General features: G+C 42.3%; 1 protein-coding gene across 2 annotated transcripts in view; it reads left to right on the top strand.

The window, feature by feature from the left end:
• Nucleotides 1–262: 262 nt before the first annotated feature.
• The window catches only part of mxi1 (max interactor 1, dimerization protein), a 29,682-nt gene continuing 18,162 nt past the window's right edge, over nt 263–11,782 (top strand). The window contains exons 1-3 of one of the 2 annotated variants that reach the window (XM_083922690.1): nt 263–579; nt 2,909–3,011; nt 7,867–7,896. In XM_083922690.1, coding sequence (XP_083778816.1) covers nt 351–579; nt 2,909–3,011; nt 7,867–7,896 — 362 coding nt within the window. In that variant the 5' untranslated portion in view covers nt 263–350. Of the gene's footprint in view, nt 580–2,308; nt 2,723–2,908; nt 3,012–7,866; nt 7,897–11,782 lie in introns of those variants that run through there. The other variant, XM_083922691.1, reaches the window with a different exon arrangement.

Genomic DNA, 11,782 nt, shown 5'->3' with positions numbered 1-11,782 from the left:
ATTGTGTATAAAATAGCGTACTAAACAGTGTATTTATAATGTCACGTTGATATGTGAATGTGTGCGTGTTAGTTTTCTTTTATTCTGTATAATAGAAAGCGCTTCACTGACGGGCACAAGGACCATGCAGACTCCTCATCCAGAGGGGGCCGGGCTCTCGTTTTCCCATGCACCACCATGTACTGACATTGGCCACTGCTCCACATTAAACACCCCGCATTCATAAAAAAAAAAAGATAAAGAAAAGAGGAACCATCTGACAAGAGCAGCATCCACTGGTAGCTGCCTCACTGTTTATTGAGCTCAGCACGTCGCCAGAACGAGAAGCCACACAAACTTGAAGAGGGAAAATGGCCAAAAGTGAGATGCAAAGAGGAAGTTTGAAGAGTGAGGAGTTTTTTTTTGATTCCGAGGCGTCTCTCTTGGATCAGCAAGATTTCGAGATGTCTAGTTGCCCTTTCAATGACGTCTTCAACTCCAAAGACTCCCACATGGAGCAGATCAACACTTTTCTGAAAAACGTACAAGTTTTGCTGGAGGCTGCTCGGTATCTCGAGAGCGCCGAGAGGAAGGACGGAAGTGAGTTTATATGTGCTGCGTTTGATCCTTGTCATTTGCTTCTGAATTTCAGGAAAACAAGACTTCATTGTCAATAGACTCAGACAACAAAGGGCTGAGTTAATTCAACTAAGCACCACTGCCTGCTATAAGCGCAGCATGTACCAGACTATGAGTTCCATACCCATTGCTGTTTTAGGAGACTATAAACATATGTTTTCTCTGTTTTTCTGGACTATTTGTTTCTGTATGTTGGGTACTGTGCATCGCTTCGCGCATGCACACGTATCAACCCAGAAATATGTATGTTTTTCCTACAGTATGGATAAGCAATATGACATAATGATTGGTTGTGTGGGTGTGCAAGTTGGCTACCACTCCGAGATGATAAATCTGACCACATTGCAGCGCCCTCCAACTCAGTTTAGGATGATGTCATTGTGCCCCCGCAGACTCGATCGAAAAAACCTACAACTTTATAGATAAAACGCAAATGACGACACTGTACGGTGAATCGGACATATAGAAAAACATAGAAATGTCTCACCTGGCTGTTTATTTTTCTTGTTTATAACTTTTCGCCTATAACTCGGTTTTGTAGTGATTGCAATTGGCCTCTCAAATTGCAAATAGCTCAGAGCGAATGTATGATTTAATGGACGATCATTTGCACAATTAAAAACGACTTTTTAAACATGATTTATTAATGATGTCCCCGTTTCCAATGAAATGGTCATGATTTAAAGAGACTATGTGTTTCTCCATCGCTTTCGTATGCGTCTGCCCGAGCTGTTTGTGCAGAAAGGCCGCGCATACAGGCCGATGCGCGTCGTAAAATACCTTTTGAACAGTATCATTTATTATAATGTAACGTGGGAATTTCGCTGCTGCAGCGACTCGGCTCTGCTTGCCTGTCGATTGTTTGCTTCCTGCTATTTGAGGGCGTGTCGCACTGGTTTCCACATGGCGCAAAGCTGCTCTGCGGTTGGTCAGGTGCGAGCTCAACCCTCGACGCCTGTCAAAGCCATCCGCCAATCAGATGCCAGATCGGTAGCGACGTCATGTGTTGCTGGGCCTGGCGTCGGCCGGCAAGTACACCCCCATGATCGTGGTGAATTATGGGAATGGTAGTGTTTCTTTAAGTTCTCGGAGAGGGAGAGGAGATTGTAAGAATGAATGTTAGAGAAATAAATGACACATTGTGTATTTGTGTTTAGTCAGTAACAGCTTCAATTAATCCATTAATTAATTCTGGCCCAAATTAATTAATTAGTTGTTTTATTCTACAGAATGCAGTTGTCATACCTATAGCTACAGGCCTGTGAGCTAGAATAATGGTGGATATTTCATTATAATTTATTTCAACATTATTTTCCTTATTGTTGCAGCAATAACCTTGATTAAACTTTGCAAAAACAAAAATCACCATATTTACTTATAATAATTTCTGTTGGTCTGTGGCCTGTAGCACTGTCCCACAGACGTATTTATTAAATAAACTGATCTGCCATCGTTACAGTGAAATCACAGCGTAATAACGGACACTGGTCTTTTTGATAAATCGCAGTATATGAATATATCTAGATATTGTGTGTATATTTGGCAGTATTGTATCAATGCGCCGAAAGACTCCATTTCCCAGAATGCATCGCGTCGGACCGGCCTCTCCTCCGTTAGGTCCCCGCCTCTCAGCTGTGAAGCTAGGTAAACAAACAGTAGAGGAGAGGAAACTAGTAGCAGCAGGCACATTTCTGGCCTCTGGGACATTTTATATCGTTTATATCAGTTTTGTAAGAAATTTAATATCGTGTTTAAGAAGCTTTTAATACTTTGATACACTGGTTTTGGACATTTTCTAACAACGAAACCTGGCGAGGATTGGCTGTAGCTTGCCAGCTTGGAAACACTGGATTCCCCCTCTTCCTTTCGACAAATGAGCCAGCGAGGACACCAAACAAGATAATAACACGACGTTATTTTGTTTTTAAAGTATCTCAGTGTGTCTTCCCTGCGTGTAAAAGCGACCTGTCGTTGCTAACGTAACCCGCAGAGAGCCTCGCTCACGTTAACGGCAGCCAGCCTCAGGAAACAATGACGGCTGTTCAGCTAATAAACATCCAACGGTTATTGGAAGCTGCGGATTTTCTAGAAAGGAGAGAACGAGGTAACAGGCCTAAATGTGTTCAACTGTGTGTGCAGCTGAGAAATATATCCATAAACAGCGTCGACATAGGTTGGCTGCTTATGAAATAGTTAACGTTAACCCTGGAGGATTGCTGTAAACGGTGGATAAAAAGTGTCCAAAGTCATGCAGCTATAACTGTTAAATCCCAAATTTTCTATTCAACAGAGTGCGAACACGGATATGCTTCGACGTTTCCATCAAACCAGAACACAAACTACCAGAGGCAACGGAAATTCCGAAATAAGAAGTTCAGCAGTAACCACAATAGGTAAGAAACTGCTCTACTTAACAGTGTGATGATACCTGCTAAAAACGAAAATGAGCACTGTTGACGCTTCATTTCTGCTTTGAAAGATGTTCATAATTAAAACTGTATTTTTACTGGGAAGTGTTGCAGACAGCATGTGATTGAACTCGCTGCCAACGCTTTCATATCGCAACGTTTGGTAAACAAGCGAGCTGTCACCACAGGGTGAATACAGTCGCTGCCAGCATTTTCGCTGCCCGGAAAGCACACTTTCTTTTAAAAAAAAAAAAAAAAACTTTGCATGGATGTTCCTCAAACTTGCCGAAACGTGTTTAATACAGGTGCACATATGACTGTCCACAACGCTGCTTTGCTGGGAGGGGGGGAGGAGGGGGGCTTTTCATCAGCTGATTGTCAAACGGACTGCAGTGGCTGAGGTTGGGGATCGTGGTGAAAGTGACTGCTTTAGAAAACGAAAAAAGGTCGCTTTTGCATTACCCGCACCCCGTGTTAAATTAACACAAAGCATTTTGCTTCATTTTTAATATTTATTTTTTGGGGTATATTTTGGGGGTAGTCGTGCTTGTTTTCTCATATGTCAAACGTGTTCTACACTAAGGAGGAGGTGAATAGTTTTGCTTTGTGCCCTAAAGGGGAAAAACTGCTATTTATGGCCAGTGTTGTTTGCAGACTTCCGAAGGTGAATACATGGAGTCCTTTTCAGGACTAATGGTGTTTAGGGCTCTCAGTAATGTGCTTTTTCACCTTTATATTCACCTATATGCTATAAAGAAAATGAAGTTTGCACCATCTAAGTTGCTCCTCTTTTTGTGTGCATCATGAAACATTCACAACATCAAGCAGCAGATGTGTGTGGAGGTGCATGCATTTAGTATTCTATTGAGTAGCTCAATGTAAGACGATGATCACATCATCAGCTGTCTGAGCCCCTGTCAGACACAATGCTCCCAATGATGATGACAGAAACTTGCATTGAGTAGGAGAAGCAGGGGAGAATCTTCCAAACTAAGACCCATTGGTATTGTGTTTTTTCTTGGTTCTAGGCTGCTTACATTAATCGGTCCATTGACAGTCATATATCAAACAAAAGCTTACACACACTCTCTCTCTCTCTCTCTCTCTCTCTCTCTCTCTCTCTCTCTCTCTCTCTCTCTCTCTCTCTCTCTCTCTCTCTCTCTCTCTCTCTCTCTCTCTCTCTCTAATATTAATGTAAGAGCAAGCCACAAACAGGAACTGCGCATTACTCCTCATGAGCGCAGACAGATCGCTGCCTAGTTCTGCATGGCAACAGTCATGATCAGATATAGGGTTGAGGCCATTTTCATTGAGCTTCTGAAGAGTTGCTCCTAATGGGGAAATTCTTCATGATCACACAGAACAATGATGTTTCGGAACAGTACCGGCCCCCAATGTAAATTTTAATCCTCTGAAAACTAAAAGCTTTTCATGAAGCATCTCAGTAGGAGGGGCAGTGGCCCCAATAAGCACAGAGAAGAAAAATGTAGAGTTGTACATGAAATAGTCTATTCAGGAATTATGTTCTCTACAGAGACATGTTCACAACTCTCTCAGTGAGGTAACACCATTTAGCATTTAACACCATTTCTCAGCATCGTGTTGGGATGCATTTGTTTCGCACTGGAATTGCCAACTTTGCAAACCAACAAAACAGCATTATTTTTGTGTCCCTAGTGCTATAAGGGTCACTGATGGGGCACACGTCTGCGTCAACAGTGGTCTATTTTATACAACAGTCCCATTTATGGCCTGCTGACAGAGGAAGATGAGAAAAATCATGCTAATTGGTCAAAGTTATGAACCATTTTCACCTCCTTGAAATGTCAGATTACAATTTCCACAGAAGCAAGAGAGGTTTGAACAAAACACCTGCATCTCACATCTAGAATCACAGAAAGAAAAGACCAATGGTGGCGTCTAAATGAGATCATACACCCCAGTCACAGTGTTCCTGTTGATTCCTCATTTATAATAACTTGAGAACTTCTAAAAATTAACATTTAACAGACCTCTTTGGAACAAGTTGATATAATGATTAGAATAACTGTAGTACATTTTCTTTAAAGAGGAACACCACTTAAGTAAACATTACAGTTCACTTAAAAAAGTGCTGTGTGCGTGACTCAGGAGAATTTGAGTTCACCAGCCCCCCTCCACCCCACCCAAGGCAAGGTGGAGTGTAGTGACCGTCATGTCGACGGATGAAAAGTTACACGTTCATAATTTTAGATTTTCTGCTGACATTAGACTTTTTTTGGACTGTCTTAGAGCATAAGAATATGTATTGATGTAACATGTATTAATTTTGAAAATGGGCGTAGTTCCCCTTTAAACCCAGTTTGCTGTCTGACACTACCCTGGTCCAGCTGTACAGTAGCTATCTTCATAGTAGCGTGTTGAGGCTTAAAGCGATGGGCTTATCTGACTCTGTCCTCTCCTGCCTGCCGTTTATAGCAGGGTTACTTTATCTCATTGACCCACTATGTGCGTGCATATACATGTACACACACATACACATATGTGTGCATGCCTACAGAAGGAAATATGCTGCAGTTGTGTTTGTGTGTGTGGCTATAATCTGTATTACATTGTTGTTGAGCTCCAGGCACAGAGATATCTGATTCAGGCAACAGGGAAAGCAGTTTGTGATGCTAAAAGCCAAAGTGAAAGAAGCTGACTTAGATTGATTTCTCTGAAGGAGAGGCCATACTAAGATGTAGTGTGTTGGTAGCTTTATTGTGGGGGCTTGAACCAGAAAGGCTTCTCTTCAGAGTGACCGGCATGCGTAAGTGACTACTGCATTCATCTGAAGTCAAAATTTACTTACTTGATTGATTGATTGATTTTATTTGACCATTAATGATATGAAATATGAAACAGCACTCTGTGTCATACATTGAAACACACAGGTCTTAGGTTATTAATCTATGGGGAAAATAATTGGGATTTTCTCAAAACTTTCTCCATCAGTGTCTGTATTATCACCAGCTTTTCAAACTGGAGTGTCAGTGTTTCAACCATCATTTGTATCTCTAGTGACAGTCCTTTGAAGTTCAGCACTCATTTTGCAAAACACTGTACGCTGCTAGACATGGCGACATTTGAAACAGTCCCCTGAAATAAATTTTTCACCATTCTTAAAGAGTGGCAATCAGCCAAAATACCTGACATAATTACTCACTACACCGAATCAGATTGTGGTGAAATGCTCAGTTTGGAAGAGATTACTAATCGTGATGAAGGTTTCAAAGCAACACAGTGCAAGCGCGGTGACAGCTGATGACGCAAATTAAGCACTCCAGAGTATTCATCTTCTGTTAGCAGAACTATTGCTCTGACTCACAAACGCTTACAGAAATCAGTGAACTCGCTGCCATTAGAAAGAAATTATATATTCACGGAAAAGCCTGCATTGAGCTCAAGCCTGTGACTATTCATTTTCCCTACAAAGAAGTCATTTTGGAGCGGGGATGCCATTTAGAGCATAGTAGCAAAAGAAACTCAAGCTTGTTTTAAGATTGATCAGTTTTGTGATTTTTATTTTATTTTATGTGAGTGCTTGGCTGATGCAGAGTAAAGGCATGCATGACTACTACAGAGTTGTAGAATATGTAAGTTGAAACCCTTCAAGAGTAAGCGTATGAGCACTTACACGCTCAGGAAGTGGCCCAGGCCGGCTTACATGTGAGCCCCGTGCTTTGCTTTGATAGCAGCCACTCAACCTGGTCATACACCCTGTCATGTTAAATCAAATATACTGCCACAGTTGAATTAACATTCAGCCTTGCATACCCAACTACATGAAATGTAATGTATTAAGATAGAGACACGCTTTTTTTTTATTGGTGTAAATAATTAAACTTGAAAAAATAATTTCCTCTGAAGCACGGCCTGAACTACAGCCTCGTCCCTCTTTCTCATCTCTCGCTACTTCCTTCCTCCCCTTTGTATCTCCTGTTTTCTCCATATTTACTGCTTCCATATTCTGTACAAGACAACAATTTTGTCCGCTTGGTGTTAAAAGAAAAAAAACAGACGAGGAAAGCATATTGCAGTATTGATAACGCAGAGAAGTGCTGTATGCATGACTCAGGGGTGGAGTCCATCACTCAATCCCTCAAAAAAAAAAAAACGAAAGAAAAAAAACCCTACCCCCCTTGAGGTGAGGTGGAGTGCAGTTTGTGTGGATGGGAACTCGACCATTTAAGCATCAGGAGGAGGGCTTGTCTCCCTTCAGTGTATTGCCACACAAAGAGACTCTTAGGAACCAGCTGATTCACTTTACATTATTAACAGAGCGCTGAACCCTGACTGCTGCATGCACACTGTGTGCATATACTGTATGTAGTTGTATGTGTGTGTGTGTGTGTGTGTGTGTGTGTGTGTGTGCACGTTTGCACTTGCCCAGCAGCACATGCACGGACACACACTCATACACAGTGTGAACTCTAGTGGCTGCAGTGTCACACATACACACAGAGTTGCTGTGTAGCTGTGCATTATTGAGGAAGAGGCTGTATAACGCCACAGTGAATGCCTGGCTTTCACATTGAAGTTTGTTGGTGTAAAGGCTCCAGGGCCCTGGGCCTAGAGTTGGTCTCATTTGAAATTCATTCATAAATGCATAAAACAAATTTTAAAGAGATAATTCGCTTTGCCTATCTGAACACCCGCTTGTTTAAGTCTTAGCTCAACGTTACGCATTATTTTACCGAACAGAGTGCATCGCCTTTTTCAGGAGGAACAGATACTTCAGGTCTGTCTGTTCTTTGCTTGATCAGCATGCAAAAGTCTACATTTGCTATTTATTTGACAACTTCTGTTTCTGTCGTTGCAGGTCCACACATAATGAGCTGGAAAAGAATAGGTGAGTTGGCATTACGTTTTCAAAACATTTCACCTTTAAATCATAGAGCAGAGCCTGCAGGCACATGCACACCCTGCCCTGCCCCGCCATGTGAAGTCCATCATGTCCTACTTTCATGTTCCCCACAATGTGTTTACCCTTCTTTAAAAAAGCACTTCCTCTTCAACAGGTCCTTGAAAAACAAAAGTAAGGGGTGACCCAGTTGTGTTAAGTTAAGGACATTCCTTCCTCCCTGTTTCGCCCCTCTCGTGCACAAACTCTTTGCACCTTTTTTAGAGTTATGCAACAGATTGGTTGCCGGGCTAAGGGCTTCGAGTTACAGGGGCAGGCAAGCGTGCATGCAGGCAGAGCTGGAGCTGAAGTCAAAAGTTCATTGCTTGTTTTGATGCAAATATGTTTTTTTATTTGTATGTAGTAGGCGCAACAAAGTGAGCTTTATATCTGAACAGGATGTCCTTTCAGTTGATCATGGTTCTTTTGTGAGTTATGTCTCTGCGTTCAAGATAGTATCTGCAGTGGGAGAAATGTGGGGTGTTCAGGGAGACCTTGGCTTGTGATGGTCTACCACACCGTCTTCTCAAGAAAGCGTACGCTGGTTTCTTAGAAGCCCTTATCAGATTGAGTTCACCACCCACATAGGTTGCTCCGTGGTGTTTATGCTCTGTGACTTGACTAAAGAGTCAAGCGGTTAAGGGTTTTTCTTCTACATCATAAATAAGAGCAGCTAGACTTGCAGGATTTATGGTAAATGCAAAAAAAAAAGCGTTCTCTTCCATTTCATTACCTCTGGGGGCGTTGGTACAGTGAGAAGATGTCGGAGGCTGGATCCATTCAGTGTAATTACATATCACCTCAGCCTGTTTTTCTCACCATTCTCCCTGGCAGCCTCTTCTAAAAAGATGGGAACATTGGAAGGAGAGGTGTCCAGTGAGTTAAATATAGACAAGAGTTGATGTGACATCTTGGTGCTCATATGCGATGCCACACAAGGCCGGCCGGACGGCTGACTGGCCTCGGCAGATTGCGGTACTCATGCAGTGTTGCGTTTTTCCAATGTTCCACCCACACAAATCTTTTTTTTTTTTTTTAAATAAAAGGCATTTCAGATGTTTGTTCCTACAACACAGTGTGAAGGCTGTTTTCGTCACTCCTTCTACATTCAAGCAGCCAGGCACTTTGTAGTATGGCCGGTTACTGCGGCCATTTATGGGCAACAGTCAGAGCAGACGAGTGCAAAGTCTGTAGATGGAAGAACAGAAGGGATCACTGAATTACTTTAGAGTTATGAACCATTAGAGAGATTAATTAAGTGAAAGAAAACTCTGTACATAATTAAACTGATTTTGCCAAATGTACAAAGGTGATAAAACCACTAAATTGTGTATTTGACCACATACGTTTTCTATCATTTGTTTTCATTTCTGTACAACATCCATTGAAACTTGCTTCCTCTCCCTCCTCCTTTTTCCTGGCTCCACCTCACTGCTCCATGCAGAGTCAGAGAGAGTCACAGAGGGAGAGAGAGAGAGAGAGAGAGCGCTGGGAACAGGTCGTCCTGTACCACATCCAGATACTAACACTCTGTCCCCAAGTCTGGTCTTCCTTTTCAGCTCATCACAGTGAGTGCGGCGTTGTTGCTAAGTAGTTGAACAGTACAAGACTTTATTCAGATTCCCATTAGCAAAGAAAGAGAGTAAAAATTGATATGGTAATCCATCTTTTGAGAAGCACACTTAAAGTCAGAATCGTTATAATTCCCCCCCTCCCTTTTTATGTCTGCAGTTAATCCCATTCCCTTTAAGCACACGCCTCACTGTAAACTATATGTATCAGACATACTTGTTCACCCAAGTGTGTCAGACTTATACCATGATTCTACAACAGCAGCAGCAGTTTTCGTTTAATCTCAGCACACTTCCAACTCTTGTAATTTCGAGGCAGCTCCTTTATGGTCCAGCCTGACTCGGGCCTTTTTTTTTCAACACTTATCAGCTCTGTATATCTGCTGCCAGCGAGACGATTTGCCTTGCATGGCTACCGCTGGTTCTGATAACCTCTGTGACGAGAAGAGCCGCCGTGACAGCAGAGACCACAGGACCCAGATAAAAGGCACCGAAAGAGAAGGGGGGGGCTCATTCCAGATGCTCACACTGTGCAGCGGGACCAGATAATGTGGTGGGTCCGCCGCTTTGATCATGTACCTCCTAACGGCCCTGTTTCACTTCCTCATGTCACTACTAAATTACACTGCCTCAGCAAGGTTTAACAGTAAAAGGCTTGTATGAATTGCTGTGCTGCGGTTCCACTGCTTTGATCTCACATCTGCCCGTTAGTCCGTCTTTATTTTAAACATGTTGAGAACAAATTTCCCAGCGCAGGTTAATTGTTTAGGGATCGTTGTCTGTTGAAGTGTTTTGCAGTAAAATATGGCCCAGGGTTTTGTCTGTTGTTATTATCCTGTTGTTTTTTTCATCCTTTTCAGATGATGCCTCAGTTTATTGATAATCAATACAGCGGGCTTTTAATTGATACAATAAATCCACAAGAACCGTCGCTTATCATTTACCCTCCTCCTCTGCAGCGGCCTATTTATTTTAATACTGTTTATCAAGGCCAGGCTTATAATACACACAGCAAATTATATTTTTCCCCAGTGCACAGGCAGTGGAAGCAATATTAGCTTTTCCGCTTGAGTCATTATGAGGGGAGCTGGGCAAACAGTGTGGGTTAAACACCTTACAGTGTGTGCCTGTGGAATATTAAAAAGGCTTGCCCATTAGACTTGGTAGCTGGTTGTCCTTGGGTGGCATATAAGGAGCATCCGTGAGGTCTGTACTCGCGGGACTTGTTTTGGCTCAGTGGTATGTGAAATGGTAAATGAAGTTAGTCAGGCCTCATTTGCGATCAACTTTGGATTTGTGTGGGTGTTCCTCGACTCTTATATTTGTGAGTGTGTGAGAAGGTTTTGTTCTCTGGTTGCAAAAAAGAACTTTCAGACTATCCAGACAATGTCTGATGAACCAGGTCTGGACATTGTCTAAAGTTTCCCTTTCACACATGAAGCAAACAACAGGAAATTGTCTGTTTCAGACCTACTTCTTCTACTTCTACTGTACTGGAAATACGTTGACCCCCCCCCCAAAAAAAAAGAAATGTTCCTCCCATCACCCAAACCTTGAGTTTCTTGAAAGGTGCCCATGACAAAATGTATTATTATTATTAGTATTATTATTATTATTTTGTTTTTATTTATTTCTATTTATTTTATTTTTATTATTAATGTCTGATCCAACTGAAATTGGACATTTGTGTTCTGACATAGAGCCTCACTGTAATGTCTAGATCATTTCAGGTTAGCAGTGCATGTGTTAAAGGGGTTTAGCTGTTACATTTCAAATGGTATACTACTCTATTCAGCCCTTCATGTATTTCCATTCTTTTTAACCAGTGGGCTATAAACTCAGTACTGCTGTGCCAGCCATGGGCTTGGATGAGCAGTCAAACATGAATAAACTCGGGCTACATTTTCTCTGGCTGTGCTGATGCTCCACGGAGAAAGCCAAACTGCTTCACCAGTCTTTCTGTTGTGTGCCCAGTGAGTGCAGCCTATTCTCAGGCTCTGCTGCAGGGCCTAAAACTGTGACCATTTGTTCTGACCAACGTGATGACTTGTAAGCTTTTCTTGGCTCAGAAAAGCAGCTTAAGGGACTTGATCTTTGGTCTGGTGAGCCCAGCTAGAGCATGCACACGTGCTGGGGCTAGCCACCCTTCCTCACGCAGGCCACCCAGTGCTAGCCCTTAATAGCCTAGCGTGGCTTTGGCTTAGCCTTAGCTAACGACGTGTCAGAGGACGAGGAAGTAACTGACAGGCTGATGGGATGAGCAG

The sequence above is a fragment of the Echiichthys vipera genome (genome assembly GCF_963691815.1).
Source record: "Echiichthys vipera genome assembly, chromosome: 2".
In the NCBI taxonomy this organism is placed as follows: domain Eukaryota; kingdom Metazoa; phylum Chordata; class Actinopteri; order Perciformes; family Trachinidae; genus Echiichthys; species Echiichthys vipera.
Note: the sequence above shows the minus strand (reverse complement) of the source record. Positions and strands in the feature narration are given on the sequence as shown.